At 40.6% G+C, this 16,377-nt stretch overlaps 1 protein-coding gene across 6 annotated transcripts in view; it reads right to left on the bottom strand.

The window, feature by feature from the left end:
• LOC118271040 (dynein axonemal heavy chain 1) overlaps positions 1 to 16,377 on the bottom strand; it is a 65,580-nt gene that overhangs the window by 9,308 nt on the left and 39,895 nt on the right. For 4 of the 6 annotated variants that reach the window (XR_007705651.1, XM_050696083.1, XM_050696080.1 and 1 more), the window contains exons 52-74: positions 16,011 to 16,149; positions 15,220 to 15,382; positions 14,865 to 15,034; positions 14,169 to 14,390; positions 13,862 to 14,026; positions 12,661 to 12,838; positions 12,136 to 12,266; positions 11,604 to 11,709; positions 10,899 to 11,053; positions 10,464 to 10,652; positions 9,801 to 9,930; positions 9,308 to 9,455; positions 8,110 to 8,213; positions 7,530 to 7,606; positions 6,103 to 6,170; positions 5,153 to 5,282; positions 4,569 to 4,712; positions 3,936 to 4,102; positions 3,159 to 3,384; positions 2,403 to 2,598; positions 1,527 to 1,720; positions 785 to 939; positions 303 to 402 (exon numbers count right to left, since the gene is read on the bottom strand). Coding sequence is in view for 4 of the 6 variants with exons in the window: in XM_050696083.1 (XP_050552040.1) it covers positions 303 to 402; positions 785 to 939; positions 1,527 to 1,720; positions 2,403 to 2,598; positions 3,159 to 3,384; positions 3,936 to 4,102; positions 4,569 to 4,712; positions 5,153 to 5,282; positions 6,103 to 6,170; positions 7,530 to 7,606; positions 8,110 to 8,213; positions 9,308 to 9,455; positions 9,801 to 9,930; positions 10,464 to 10,652; positions 10,899 to 11,053; positions 11,604 to 11,709; positions 12,136 to 12,266; positions 12,661 to 12,838; positions 13,862 to 14,026; positions 14,169 to 14,390; positions 14,865 to 15,034; positions 15,220 to 15,382; positions 16,011 to 16,149 (3,457 nt within the window). In the remaining 2 variants the exon portion in view is untranslated. Of the gene's footprint in view, positions 1 to 301; positions 403 to 638; positions 940 to 1,526; positions 1,721 to 2,402; positions 2,599 to 3,158; positions 3,385 to 3,935; positions 4,103 to 4,568; positions 4,713 to 5,152; positions 5,283 to 6,102; positions 6,171 to 7,529; positions 7,607 to 8,109; positions 8,214 to 9,281; positions 9,456 to 9,800; positions 9,931 to 10,463; positions 10,653 to 10,898; positions 11,054 to 11,603; positions 11,710 to 12,135; positions 12,267 to 12,660; positions 12,839 to 13,861; positions 14,027 to 14,168; positions 14,391 to 14,864; positions 15,035 to 15,219; positions 15,383 to 16,010; positions 16,150 to 16,377 lie in introns of those variants that run through there. The other 2 variants (XR_007705652.1, XM_050696082.1) reach the window with 2 other exon arrangements.

The following is a 16,377-nucleotide window of genomic DNA, read 5'->3' on the forward strand; positions in this document are numbered from 1 at the left end:
TAGCAAAAAGAGTCTGTCTATGGGTCAGTCCTCTAGTGTACCCATTTAAGTCTTATCACACTTCTTAACCTTTCATATTATATAACAACAATAGAAAATACATTGTATCTCGCGTGGGCCGTGTTCCGGCATACAACGGGTTAATTTTCTTATTATAGATCACAATACGGCTGGTTTTTCAACCTCCTACAAAGTCTCTGACCTCTAACAACTGAACCCAGCTGGGTTCGAGATTACATTGAGGTAGATGGTAGCTACCAAACAAGGAGATTAGAAGGGCATCCAGCAGCGGATTTAATTACCTGGAACCCTGGTATAATCTTATCAGGCCGAAGACACTTGAGGATCAGAATTTTCTGGAACAGATCGTACTGAGTGTCCAACGGTTTTGGGTACGGCAACCTGTAATATTATAAACAAACATTTATTTCATGAGTAAGTTCTCGATAAAGTATTGAGAAAATTTCAAAAACCTAGGAATTTAAGTCGACATTCCCAGCCAAATGGAATTATAATTGTAACAGCCAAACTGTTACAAATATAATTCCAATTATTTATTTCACTTCAAATATTATGTTAAATTATTTGATGAGAAACAATAAAAATCGAATTAGTGTATTGAGCCAAATACTATTTACCTTTTATCCACTTGTAAATTCTATGGGATTAAGCGTAAATTTTGTCAGTATCATCCCCCATACATTGGCTGCACTGCCTCTGGCCTCACCCAGGGATTTTCCCCCTTAAAAAAAGACCCAGGTACTCAGAAACAAGAAATACCAACTTATGTGGAATATGGGAGTCGTAATAAGTTTTGAAGAACTTGGCATTGTTCGTGAAGTCCTGCACGATTGCTTTCATTGTGGGAACAGTGTTCAACTGCTGGATCTCCAACCACACCCTTGGAGATATCCACTTCGGATCCGGATTCGGTTCTTCCTAAAATAATAATCTCTATAACAATTTATTTTACAAAAATAATTATAGATAGGCTGTATAGGTAATTTGTTGTTCGTTTGTTAATCAATCAAGGGGATCGGGATGAAATTTTGGCGTGAAATAACGATTGCCTTGTGTGCTCTAAATCACACGGTTGTGTGAGTTACAGGAGGCCCAATGTGCCCCTCCACAAAAGCTCCACAAAGCATTCATAACTTCTTTGGCGTTGCCCCCATGAGCTGAGAGCCTTACCATCAGGTGATCCGTCAGTTCAGACTCCGGTAACGCAAAAAGTGCCCGTTTTGAGTTAATGGCATTTTCAAATCCTCGTATCGAGTACCTACACGGACATATAACTCACGTAACAATATCGTCCACCATTTTGAAAAAATGGCGCTTAATAGTTCGATTTTTGATATCTTTTCTTTTGTAGAAATATCAGTTTTTCTTTATTTCTCAAAAAACTGTTTTTTTGAGTTACCGGAGTCTTCATCTAGGGGTGCGATATATGGTTTTGAGCGATACCGCGCTCGAAAATCTAGTAACGTTATCGTTATGACTAAAAATTGATACAAGAGGTTACTTACGGCATCCAACTTGGCTCCATTGAGTAAGAAATTGAACTCCTCATATCGAATGACTCCCTTGTCGAGTAGTATACGCGCGCACAGTAGGAAGGCGAACAATAACTTGTGGCGCTCAAACAAACTGCGGCATACGTTTTGGTATAATATGAACGTAAAATGTACTATTATCACGTCTACACGCTCCACAATGTCCTCTGAAAAATAATTGGGACATAAGACCTTATGGGTCTCACATAAGGTCTTATTTCCAACTCATCAAATTTGGACATAAGACCTTATGGGTCTCACATAAGGTCTTATTTCCAAATCATCAAATTCGGACATAAGACCTTATGGGTCTCAAGTCGAGAATTATATTTTCATTAATATTGTGATTATCTCTTTTGTCTTCATTGTGGGAGAGAAATGCACGATGTTATTGTAGGCCGAATTACTGCCCTTCTCAATCTTCCCAAACCTGATTCCCCAACAACCCCAAACAGCAACGCATTTGTAACGCTTCTGGTGTTTCAAGTGTCCATGAGCGGCGACGATTGCTTACCATCAAGTGATCCGTCTGCTCGTATACCGGCTTAAGCCATGAAACTACTTTAATATCTGCATTACACATAGAAAGAAATCTCATATCACAGAAATATTTTAGAGTACGAGAAGAATAATTGAGGTTTTGCCTAAGGCAGTAATGGTCTTACTGCAAGCAGTAAGCTGCTTAAATAATAATAATCATTTTCGATATGAGCACCATCGTTGTGACATGACCAAGTTATCAACAAAATCTTAATAAAAATAACAGGGATTCAAATAGAAAAACACATAGTCCATTTCTTGATCAAATTTGTAACCAGTGTTACTAGACTTTGGTCCTAATTTCCTTACCATTAGGTTCAGTTTCCGCCATAGCCCTGACGAAAAGTTTGACGAACCATTCTAAAGAGTATTGGTACATAGGATCGACATTGGCCATGTCGGATAGACAGAAGAAGAGAATAGACCCGCGGTCTGCCACTGGTACATAGCCGCTGCGTGCTTCGTCTATCTCTAGCGTTGTACGCTCTATGTCTTCTACTTTTACCTATAAAAAAACAAAGGCAGCCTATAATACAGCCCGAGTCTTTTCAAGGTCAGATAATACAGCCCGGGTCTTTTCAAGGTCAGAGTAAATAGGTACTTTCTAAGTCTGTGTGCTCTATCTTTGGCCACATCTTCGCTTCGCCGTACTGGTAGTAAGCAGGTTGATGGCCAACCGCAGACTTATCAATATTAAAAAAAGGCAAACTGGGCTAAAATGATAATAATTCTATGCTTACAGCTAAAAGTTAGGCAAGGAATACCAATCATAACTGGACTGTTGCCAAAGGTCGGTCGTATAATGTAGTATCACCCTTAAGGTAAGCGTCAACAGGTCCGCATCGTACGCATTTCGTATGACGTCATCAGTACGCATCGCATGTAGGCATTGCCAATGATGCGGTCCTTACGATGCGGATCAATGGACACAGTTGTATGAGTTTCTATACTAGACAAACTGAAATCCGTTGCGTGTGATGCGTACGATGTGGGCCTGTGGACGCTTACTTTAAGATCGGGTATGGAGGATTGGGGGTTATTAATGACGCATTACAAAGTACTTACAAGAATCTCAGCACTCTTAATCTTAATGGCTTCCAGGGTCAAAATGAGCGGTACATCGTCCACGGGCGAGCCAATACTGTTAGAGAGACCGTACAAGATATCTGCTTGCATCTCCGCGAGTTGGGAAGCCATTTGTGCTCGAGACACGATCAGCTGACCGCGCAGTTCTTCAAGATCAGGTCGCTCTTGAGCCACCACGATCGATAGGAGCTGTTCTGCTAAACCACTGTAAAAAAAATGTGAATGTATTTTTACCCGACTGCGCCAGAAGGAGGGTTATGTTTTTCGAGAGTATGTATGTATGTATGTATGTATAATTGTTTGGCACGCTCTGCAGCCTTAACGGCTTGATGGATTTTGGCTTGAGAGGTATCGTTAGATTCGTATTTTTTTTTTTTTTTACATTTAATGGGTCGACGTTTGGCCGCTATCTCACCTGATGGTAAGTGATGATGCGGCCTACGGTGGAGCACGTCTGCCCATAAGCAACCTATTCACTCGGGCCTTGAAGACACCCAAGTTATACCCATCAGGAAACACAGACTCCTGCAAGGAGTTCCACTCCCTAGCAGTTCGCACAAGGAAGCTTGAAGCGAAGCGCTTCGTGCGAGTGGGTGGAATATCTACCATGAAGCGAACGGAATCGAATCGTACGGACCGCATCATCGGCAATGCCTACATGCGGTGCGTACCGATGACGTCATAAGGAATGCGTACCATGCGGGCGTGTGGATTTTACCTTTAAAATCCTATATCTGCATAGAAGAATAGTTTCACCTGGGTACCAGAGCGAAGTTCACGACCATAACTTTTACGGAGGTCTCCGGCTTATACTTGGGGTTCGGCAGCTTGGTAGTGATATACAGCTTGAAACCAGCCATAAACGGAATTAGGGAGTCACCTAATTTCAGCACCAATTGACCCGCTTGACGAAAATATTGACGCTGGGATAAAAACAAATATAGAACAGAATCAGGCGTTACTTTGTGGAAATCCATGCTACACTAAAAGATTTTTAGTTTTAGATGTATTTTTCAACATGCGGAGTGCAGCACCGCCCTCCCGCCCGCAATTAAATGCTCATGCAGCAGAGGTGCAACATAAAAACACACACATAACATGCAATATACCACTCGACATAATATGTTTCGCTCCTCCACGGAGCATCCTCGGGAGGTGTTGACTCGGCGGCTCCCGCAGCTCAAATTCGAGCTTCGAGCGAACATATATCGATATTTTTGATTCCATTTAATGCTTTTTTAATCATCTTTCTCCAGTGAAGTCAGTTATTTTTTTTATTTGTAAATTGAATATTAGAATGATAGCTAACTCTAAGAAAAAAAATTGACAGGCGATAAAAAAACACAGGCTGTATAAAGACGAAAATCAAAGAAAAAACAGTGATCTTACTTTGAGTACAGGATCTAAGGCCGGGTCTATATCTTCTCCTACATTCTCCAGTAGTATTGGTTTGCCGAACCTCAGTGCCGACTCGAAGTTCCTCAGTAAATCCCTGTCATTGGGTTTGCATACGACTAAACCTTCTAATTTACCCTGAAAAGTTTTTTTCAATAATGTATTTGGTATAAGGTCAATGGCAAAATCAGTCTTCATGTTACTTAAAAAATTAGATTGTTAAAATTAACATTTATATTCTATGGCAAGGGCTAAAGATTGAAGATTATATTAGTGTTCATAAGTTGGTAGGCCTGTGTGCGGGTGACACACCTGGCGCGTTATCAGCAAATCGCGACGCTTCCCGCCCTAAATTCCTTGTTATCTTAGAATAAGCAGTTTCATTGTTATATTTTCAATCATCTGATTATGTCATGCAATTTAGTAAGTAAGCATGATACATTAATAATACATGTACTATTTACATGTACATTTACTTTTAGTAATACTTTGCGTCGAAGGGTTGGCCTGGTGATCTGTGATACGGAATCGGTTGTCATTCAAGAAGAAAAAAAACTTAAATACTTGTATTACAGTACCATGGCTCGGATCCACTTATTGGCTTGCGTCTGAGGGTCTATAATGAGCGGCCAGCGGCGGGAGTTTGACATCAGCACCGCCGACTCCACGGACATCGGGTCACGAGGTAGGCCATACATCTGCCACGTCCTGCATAACCATCATCAGAAATATTTTTTATGGTAAGCAATCGCAGCCGCACATGGACACCCGAAACACCAGTGGCGTTACAAGTGCGGTGAATGCGGAAGATTGATAAGTGTGGGAGAGCCATGTTTCGGCACGAATGGGCCGGCTCGACCGGAGTGATACCACGGCCTCACCGAAAACCAACGTGAAACAACGCTTGCGTTGTGTTTTGTTGTGTGAGTGAGGTTACTGGAGGCCCAATTACCCCCCTTCTCAATCTTTCCAATCAAGGATTCCCCAACAACCCGTAAATTCCTAACACCCATAAGGCCGGCAACTTGTAACACCTTTGGTGCTTCAAGTGTCCATGGCTGGCGACGATTGCTTACCATCAGGTGATCCGTCCGCTCGTTTACCGGCTTATTCCATAAAACAAAAAATATAGGAATTGAACTTCCGGTAACCTCACTCAAAGAAATCCACAACTCAGTAGTTCTTATGTAGAAACTTGATGTGAAAGGCTTTGGGCATGGAACGCTAGGTGGGATATCCGCCATAAAACGTTGGTGATTTGCCCTTCGGCTGGGCCAGTCATGGCAGTGCCGTTAAGGGCCCCCCCTTATCGGGCGTGATGGGCCGATGGCCCAGGGCGATAAATTCTGGGGGGCGCCGATGCCGCCGCCGATGGGATCCGCAAAAAACGAACACTTGATATTGCTTCCCTCAAGTGGGCGCCACAATATTTTCGCCCGGGGTATCAGTGGCCCTTACACCGGCACTGAGTCATGGCACCCATGACTGGAGGTAATCATTGGTGAATATTGTATTAACTTAGACTTACCTGATCTGCACAGCATCTCCTAGCGTTTTAAGAGGCGTGGCGCCTGGCGTATGGGGGACTTTCACTGCCTGAAAGAATACAATAAGGATGATGACTGGGTCAAAAATAAATTATTACAACTTTTCAATACAATAAAATATTTTAAAAAATATCACACATTCATTAATAAATTTGATGATCTACTTAATTTTTTCGATTTTTTTCTAGCTACATTTCTAGAAATAAGTCTGCTATTTGAAGTCAAAAAGTTATGACGTCATTATAGAGTACTAGCTGTGCCCGCGACTTCGTCCGCGTGGAATAGTTATTTTAGGCATTATATTTATTTTTGCAAACAACTTTCTCAGCCACAATAAAATGTGGGCGTGTGGTAAACCGCTGTTTTGCCATTCTACGCTGTAAACAAACGCTTTCGATGGTCAATGATCAAAAAATGTTTTACTTCGTTAGTAAGACTATAATTTTTTTGAGTATAGTTACACCAGGATCCGCGTCGTTCGCAAACAATGCCTCTCCTCCTGGCAGCGCACGCAACGCATCGTGTTTCGCACATCATGCGGCGCGGGTGAATTTTATATCGGAGTTATTTTAAAATTGTAATATCTTCTAAGATGTTTATCGAAGTTTAGTGATGTCAAAGACAATTTTGTTCACAATTAAATACTCTTAATGAACAACACATTTATTTCGATAAAGATTAATATTTTTTCGTTAATACAACTCTTAACAAATAATGCATTAATTTCGACCCAGTTTGATTACCATAAAAACGACTCTAGTAAGTTAATCCTAAAAGATAGACATATACTGTCGGGGACTTTTTTTTAGATCATTTTAAGAGGAATAATTCTTTCATACATATAATTTTCGTATCTTGAACCATTTTCGCAGCGCACGCAACGGAAGCCCTCAAGAATTAATAATTTCCCCCGTTTTGTCCACATTTTCCTTTATTTCTTCGCTCCTAATAGTTATAGCGTGATGTTTTATAGCCTATAGCCTTCCTCGATAAATGGACTATCCAACACAAAAAGAATTATTCAAATCGGACCAGTAGTTCCGGAGATTAGCGCGTTCAAACAAACAAACAAACAAACAAACAAACAAACAAACAAACTCTTCAGCTTTATAATATTAGTATAGATTTCATACAAAGTTCATAGAAAATATCGTTTTTGACGTTTCGAAAAAAGTATTGAATTTGACTAGTAGGAAACATGCCTATTCAGGCATAATGCGTTTCAAAACTGTCAAACTATAATAGGGATATTAATGACTACTACAATACTTATTGCCGGACTCAGAGTCATTTAATGGTTACTTAACCCAATTCTTATCAATCGTTTTCGGAACAAAATTGTTACTAAGGAATAGTTTGTGTAACCATTAACTGTATCTGAGTACGGTAGTGCAACAACTTTAATTACTTCAATGTGGTTAATCCATTTGTCAAGAAGTGTCCTTCTGAATTCGTCTGTAAACGGCGTAATATATCCTACAGCACCTGTTAACAAAAACATCAGAAACATTACACAAACTTCAGACCTTTAATCTTTATGTACTCAATATAATATAGTGTGGGTATGCTATATCAACGTCCACAGACGTCGTGGCAGGCCCAAAAGGAAATGGCGGAACGAAGAAGGAGGAAGGAGGGTAGGAAGTCAAAGTCAATGTCAAAGCATTTATTTCAATTAATCCTAAATTAGGCACTTTTGAAACGTCAAATTGAATTGTCCGTCAGTCTGTCCGTCAGTGAAGCTAGGCGCTCGTTCCAAAGTGTTGCTTCGAATGGAGAAGAAGGAGCAAGAAACTCCATCGTAATTCTTTAAAACAAAAAAAAATTACAATATCGAAGGCCTTTACCCAGCATTGGGACAATCATGGCTGGAATAAAAAACCAAATCATATACTATATCAGGTACATTTCCAAAATTAAAAACTTTCCAAACCTAAGAACATTTTCTCGGTCCGAGAGTCGAATACCATCAATTTAAACAAACTTACATGCACTTAGCAATATGTCTCCTATCAAATTAACTTTGGCGATGTCCAAATCCTTAATAGTTTTGATCCATCTAACGCGTTCGCTTGACAAGCCGTTCAGTAACCTGTGAAATAAATAGCAATACAGTCGGCCCTCGTTAAATTCAAATTTCTAAAATTCAGACTCCTAAAAATTTTTGATTTATCGAATGACATAATATGTACTAAATTAATTATTATGTTATCGGCTTACTCACGTAACTGTTTGACTTTACTCAGTAGCAGCGCGACAATCGCCGCGTCGTGTGTCGCGGAATGCTGCTCATGAATATGAGCCTCTAGCATGGCTTGAAACTAGTCGAGTTCCTCGTCAAGCAGTTACGCAAGTAAGCCGATAACATAACGTTTGAACTTGTCTCACAATTTAGGTTACCTCTGCAATCTGTGAGATCTTTCAAATCAAATTACTTTAATGCATCCATAGTGTCTTTCGGTCCCTTTCTCTCTGCAACTTCGAATTATCGAGAGTTTGACGCCGATAAGTTCGAATTAACGAGTCATTTGGTTACGTAGCAATGACGTTTTGTTGGAATTACCGAGTGCACAAAAATGACTGAATGAACTAAATCAATTTAGTTCAAAATATATGAAGAATTTCTAGGGATCTTGGGATAACGTCGAATTACCGAAGGTTTAATTTATCGAAAGTCGACTGTATAAACTTTTTTATGGAATTGGGAGGCAAAGAAGCAGTCGGATCATCTGATAGTAGGCAAGCGGCGCCGCCCTTGGACAACCGCAATAGTAGAGTGCGCTGCCAGTCTTTTAGGGGTTTTGAAATTTGGAACTGACGGAAGATTGGGTTTCTTGTAAGCCAAACAATGCGTTATCATTTCGGTGAAATCGGCTCATTCGTATTTTATGGTATAAGCCGAAGCAGACTGATCACCTAATGGTGATCGCCGCCGCCCGTAGTCACCCAAAATACAAGAGGCGTTACAAGTGCGTTGCAGGCCTTTTGGGGGTTAGGAATTTAAGTGTTGTTGGGAAAACGTGGATTGGGAAAATTGAGAAGAGGGTTAATTGGGCCTCCAGAAACCTCTGTGAACCCAAGCGTTGTTTCACGGTGCGTTTTTCGTTCATGCCGAAGCATGGCTCTCCCTCGTGAGAAAATATGTATATAAGTTACTTACTCTGTTTAAAATAATTTCCATCTGACCTGTTAGCGCGGTCCATCCTTGCCAAACACTGGTTGATGTCTTCTTCCATCCGTTTCCTCTCCTCCTCTTTCTCAACGAGGTATGCGTTTAGCTTCGCGATGCCCTCCAGCAGCGCCTGCATTTTCGCTTTAGCAGCAGCCAGCATGGCTAAAAAAATGAATTCAATTTTAAGTTAATTTTTATGTTATCGGCTTATTCACGTAATGTTTTGACGAGGAACTCGACTAGTTTCAAGCCATGCTAGAGGCTCATATTCATGAGCAACATTCCGCGACACACGACGCGGCGATTGTCGCGCTGCTACTGGCGACTCGAGTTTCGCGCCCTCTGTCTGGAATCACGCGCACTATCCGGCGCGCGCGACGATATTGGCTCGTTAGACTCGTTCGTCGGCGGCTGCGTAGGTGTTGGGTTCGATTCTCGGTTTGTTTGAGTTTGTCAAATAGATATTAGACAGAAAACGACAAACTAATAATGATTCATGTCATATACCTTCAACTACCTGCAAGTCCCTAGTAGCCCTGGCCAGGGCTTCCTTCTTGGGAGCGACGCCTTTGTTGACGTGGTAGAATTTATACATAGCATGCACCCACATGCACAATGATTGACAGGCTTTGGACACCTAGAAGTAAGGAAAATCATACATTATTCTGAGACAGACGACCAGGGGCCTTAGTCTGCTATTACAATTGTGTCAGAATGGTCGATCACTGAGCAGTGACTATACAACCTACATAGCTCCGTCCCTCTCGCACTGCTCAGTGATCGACCATTCTGACACAATTGTAATAGTAGACTAAGGCCCCAGTAGCCGTATCTACACAGCCATCAATCTAGCAGATAAATCCGGTAGAACTTAATTTTTACGAACTATCTGCTAGTTACAGTTGGCAAGAACTAAATACTATTCTCATCTCATCGCAGATTAAAAGCTAAGTAAAAAAAATCCAAATAATGATCGTATACTGTACCCTAAGTATGAGTTTCTTTACGTTTGAGTAATCTAAACGAGAACGTGTTTGGCGCTCTGATTGGCCGGCTCGAATTAACCAACCTATCAAACGCGCTCTGGTTTTGATTACTTTAAACATAAAGCTAACTCGTATTTAGGTTACTAGTCTACTAAAAAGACCGAATAGACCAAGTAGACCAGACCTTCACAATCTTCGCAGGGTCGTAATCCGGGCTAGTGACGAAACGTTTCAGTTTTTTGATCATGTCTTCTGTAATTGTTTCCTTGTCGAACTTTATTAGGGATTCAAGGAAGGCCGTGGGGTCAGATAACATTAGTGAACCAGGTTTCCAATAGTTCAGGACCTTTTCGCCAAACGATGCGCCTGGCTCCTACAAAAGCATTCAATCATAATAAGGTTATTTTGTTTTCTGTGGAAAAAGTGTACTGTACCCTACCTTTGCTAATGCAAATCGAATCTGGGACTACTCTATCTCATCAGTCACACTTATGAGTTATGGCTAATGATAGTTCATCCTTATAATCCTTTGATTAGTCGGTCTAACTAGTAGTAACTAGACTTAATAACCTATATTGACTCTTATCGCTGACGACATAAGTATATTTTTCCTACATACCTTTATGGGTTTGATATCAAAGACCACACAAAGAGACTCGATGACCAGTACGACTCCAGCTGGTGGTTTCTTCATGGCCTTAACCTCCACCACATCGTTACGATTTAACTCTTGAAGCGCTTTCTCAGCTGCACGCAGCGCTGGCATCGCTTCCTCTGCAAGATGTAATAATATTATCTTGTTAGCAAAACGACGGAGTAGAAATTCATTTTCAACCACCCCACCTTTTTCCATTCGGTCTGACTACACATTTGATAGAGACTAGGCAGTAGCACTCTCTGACAAAACTAAATCATTTCTACCGCGATCTCTAGCTCGCCTGGCAAACGCAAATTATGGCGATCATCCTTATGTTGACGTGGATTTCTTGCGAACAGTTGATGAAAACGAGAGGGCTATTAAGACCCTGCCAGAGTCAGGGCTAAAATTCCAATTAGCATTAAGGCCCCGGAGCACAAGTTAGAACGGGGTGGTTTATAGGCAGTAAGAGTCTGGTACTCTCTCACGCTTCACCCAGGAGAGAGAGAGAGAGAGAGAGAGAGAGAGAGAGAGAGGTGATACTTAAGGACATTTTTTTCTCCAATTTACAAGTAACATCTAACACTACAGTACAACCAGTACCCATTAAAGATTAGTTTAAGTGTTCCCTCGCAGTAAGTAACTCCTAGTTAAGTAGAGGTCGGTGAAACTGGTCGCAAAACTAACCCAAGTCTCTCTGTGCATCTTCTGAAATGGCCGCGTTAATAGCAGCCAATTTTTCCGCCATCACAGTCTCCTTTTCAACTTTCTCGCGAGCTTCTTCAGCAATCGCCTAATATCAACAGTAGACAATTTATTATTCACCAATTTAATAACAACATATTTTATAAGATTTTTTTCTTTAAGCTTTGTGAAACTTTAAACGTTTGGAAACTGCTGAACCGTTATTTTTTATGCAACTCAGTAGAAACATTTTTTAACCGACTTCAAATAAAAAGAGTTTCTCAGTTTGACCTGTATGCGTTTGGCTAAACCGATTTAGATGTGGTTTTCAGCATAGTATATCTCTTAGACTTAGAAGATTTATGTATATAACCCCACTTAAAAAAAATGGGGACTCGAACTATATATTTTGAAAGCAGTTTTCATTTTTGATTTTAAGTTTTATTTAGACAATTAACTTTTATTTTGCAGAAGGAAAGATAGATAGGATAACACTTTTTCCTACAAATATTAAAGAAAAAACCATATTACTCACAGTATCCGTGGCGATCTGTTCGATGACCTGCCTGGTCTCCTCAGCCGCCTTCTCCATCAAGGGTTTCAGCTCCGCCAACTCTATCTGCAACTCCTTCACTTCTACTTCTGTCTGATTCAACTTGTTCAGCCCTAAATTGAATTAAACAGATCGATGAAGGCCGATGTTATATTGTACCCTCAAATGTATGGCACCAAATCGTCTACAATTTACTTTAATTCTACAATTCTATAGCAATCCAAAATGAAACATTATATTTGGGCATAGTGCTAACACCAGCAAAAAAATGGTTTTCCAGGTTGCTCTGTAAAAGTTTATCTTACTATTCTTATATGTTTGTTACTTAGTTATGTCAAAACAACTAAAGGGATCAGGATGGAATTTGCAACAGGGGTATGTTATGATCTGGAATCACAGGTTCGGCGCTCTGATTGGCTGGCGCGAATAAACCAACCAATCAGCACCGAACGCGCTCTCGTTCCGATCTTGTTAAACGTAAAGCAAACTCGTACTAAGTGTACTGACCAGTTTTCAGCGCACTAGACTCCTTGAGTATGGCCTTCTGTTGTTTACGGAACATTTCAGAGTAGGCGCCCAACATCTCCATGTAAGACATGGGCGTCACGTAGTTGATGCGGTTCAGCTGTTCCTTGAAGCGGTCGCTGGCTTCCACCACAGATTGGTGCACGAAGCAACATACTGACTGTGTGTAACATTGGAAAGTGTTAGTAAGTTAATTGGAGCTAGTTTAAAAATATTGTATTTACGTATGAATATAGCATGTGTCAAAAAAAATTTTTTTTAAAGGATTAACGATGTTGTTTCTTTTTCGTTCTTCTTCATTCGAAGCTACACTTTGGAACGAGCACTCAACTTCACTGGCAGATAAACAATTCAATATGACGTTTCAAAAGTGCCTAATTAGGATTATTTGAAATAAATGCTTTGATTTTGACTTCATAGATATGAAGTTTACCTTTATAGACTTTAACTTGACCCAGTCAAAAGTTTAGAATACAAAGATATAGTCCGGTCAAAATAGACATTGAAGGTTACATTAATTCGCACCTTCCTAAAAATTGGCATGATTGTTGGGAACCCTATTATACACAATTTGTCAATTATCCACATCAATCCGGAGTGTGGAAAAAAAATTATTCAAGGTCAAATGTTGCAAAAATCGGTTTTTTGAGTTTTTCAGCTAAACGGTAAGTTTTATAATAAAAATAGGTGAGACAAAAATGATTCATCATGCAATTATCTATAAAAATTGTTCCTACACATTTTTTCCTAAGAATCACCATTTCGAAGATACAGCGATGCAAAATGTTGAAAAAGTTGTATTCTTCATAATATGCATGTCAATTACCGTAATATACTTTACAGAGCGATAATATAAGTAAAAATATTTATTTTCGTAGCGTATACATACATATTATACAGTTATAAAAATATAAACTCGAAAAAGAACCAGTCCCTCATTTTAGCGAGCAAGCGATAACTACGTGTTCTTATTACGAAGGAATGCTTGAGACTAATACTATTCTATCTAGCAAGGCCCTTCAAAAAGGAGCAGGTATACGAACGTCGCCACGTGGACAATGGAATAGCAGACAGATGTTGCTCAAGGCCGTACCGTCATATAAAATGAGGGACTGGTTCTTTTTCGAGTTTATATTTTTATAACTGTGACCTCATGATCATGATGATCCCAAAATCCACTTACCACCATAGCTGTAAGTATTTCATTGGAAGCCTCTGTCAGTTCCCCCATACTCTCGAAGAAGTGAAACGCAACCGACTCGAGCGCAGACTTCGGCCATTCGCTGAACCAGTCAATAGTGCAACAGTTCACCAGAGACGGAAACTGACGGAGACGAGATCTGAATATCTGAAACAAAACTCAAAATAACACTGGTTTATCTCCACCTCGTAAAAGACCTCCAATGTTTCTCGTTTCGCTTCTGTTTTCCTACACTAACTTAAACTAAATAAACTTCAGCTTTATCCAACGAAAGGTTTTCTATTCTTACCTCGCCGATAGGACTCATGACTATAACAATATGCATGTTGCTCTTAACTCTTCTCTGATAGCAAGCAAACAGGTTGGTCTTGGTGGCTGTCAGGTTCATCTCCATCACAGCATGCCGCACTGCCTGGTATATCTTGTCTAAATCCTCCGGCTCGTATATATTTGGCACATCACCAGAACTCAGGATGTTATTTAGATCCTCGAGGAACGATTCCATTTTTATCTAGAACAGTAATGTCATTTAAGTGTGGGAGAGCCATGCTTCGGCACGAATGGGCCGGCTTGACTGGAGTCATACCACGGCCTCACAGAAAACCGACGTTATACAACGCCTGTGTTCTGTTTCGTTGTGAGAGTGAGGTTACTGGAGGCCCAATCCTCGATTCCCCAACAACCCTTAAATTCCTAACCCCCAAAAGGCTGGCAACGCACTTGTAACTATAAAAAAATGTTTATCTTGTTATTGATGAAGAGAGATATTATTGAACGAATGAGTGACTCACTCAACAACCTACCCCTCTTCCAAAGCCCGCAATGCACTGTAGCTCTTCTAGATTTGGGATATCCATAGGCATCACTACTATAACTTTACATGAGATGATCCTTTTGTTCGTTTGCCCTCTATTGCATAAAAGCCTTATTACGTGAGAGGCCCATCTTCTACAGGGAATGGAAGATAAAATTATACGAGTGTTACCTGTGCATCAGAGAATAAGAACACTATGCCTCTATTCTCAGCGCCTGCCTTCATCATGGTCATTCTGAGATCCTCGCGCCACTCCGAGATCCCGTAGGCTTTCGTGATCTCGATCTGAATGCAAGTCAACTCCGCCATACTGGCTGCCAACCGCGATAACGACTGGCGACCTGAACGACATTACAATATACTCGATTTCACTATCCACGTTTTTTTAAATCATCTTCATCAACAACCCTTGAGGGTCTATAAAACAGGGGTTTGCCTCTTTAATCCCCGCGTTTGGCTAGCAGTTTAAAGATACTTTTATCGTTACCACTAAGATTAGAACAACAATTAGCTCAGTCTAACTAACCTGATCCACCCATGCCCAAAAGCAACGCATTGGCCATGGGTTGTCTCATGATGCGTGCTATCCTGCAAAGATGGGCCACGGCATCTTCGAACAACACCAAGTCGAGGGGAGCCATCGTCGCTATATTGTACTCCTCGAGGTAATGCCCCAACACGTAATTCAACTGAAACGAAACAAGTGCTCATCGAACTATACAAAACCAGTTTACCATGGTCTCGCTTAGTATGATCTTTCCGAACATTAAACGTTTATTTTATACTGGTTTTGTATAGCTTGATGTAGAGTCGTGTGTACAAAAATATCAGCTTCTTATTAGAGACCATTTGTTTAACTAATAAACTCCAACTTATATTATAAAATTCTCACAAACAAATTACTCTCATGCGCCTCTGCCCACTGCTCGGGTCCTATTTATCGTAGTATCAATATTGCACGTGTGTTTATATTTTTGTTCGGCTGAACGCGCTAATATCCGAAACAACTGGTTCGAATTGAAAATTGTTTATGTAGAAAACATCTCCGGAGCTGCGGACTACCTAGTGGATTTACCGGGGCTCCAGCTCGAAAAGCAGAAGTAGGAACGGGGTGGTTTTTAGTCAGTAAGAATCTGACACTCCCTTTCGCCTCGTCCAAGGCAGGAGAAATCATTCAATGATTTTTTCACCGTTAAAAAAAGGGGTATAAAACATCACGACCATCAGAAACCGCGAGGAATAGCTAGCTCTAGAATAAAACGAGCGGAGCTGCTAACAGCGGAGCTAAAGGTAAATAAATACAATTATGGAACCCACCTCTTCTTTGTCGACAATCTCGACATACTTCCTATCATCAGCACCCAGGTCCATGAAATCCCCGAACAACATCATCCGATCAGCCAACAAGTCATCTGGTTCTTTATTAAATTCTGAACGTAACTTCTTATGCATTAAACTGAAATGGTAATGGCTAGTGACTGCACGGTTGGCGCGATAGCTGGGCAACTGGCTGCCGTGCAACGTGTAACGGGTTCGATTCCCGCACGGAGCAACTCTTTGTGTGATCCACAAATTGTTGTTTCGGGTCTGGGTGTCATGTGTGTGTGAACTTATATGTTTGTAAACGCACCCACGACACAGGAGAAAATGACAATGCGGAGCGTTTGCTATTAAAAAAAAAATT

Source organism: Spodoptera frugiperda, chromosome 9, assembly GCF_023101765.2.
Source record: "Spodoptera frugiperda isolate SF20-4 chromosome 9, AGI-APGP_CSIRO_Sfru_2.0, whole genome shotgun sequence".
In the NCBI taxonomy this organism is placed as follows: Eukaryota; Metazoa; Arthropoda; class Insecta; order Lepidoptera; family Noctuidae; genus Spodoptera; species Spodoptera frugiperda.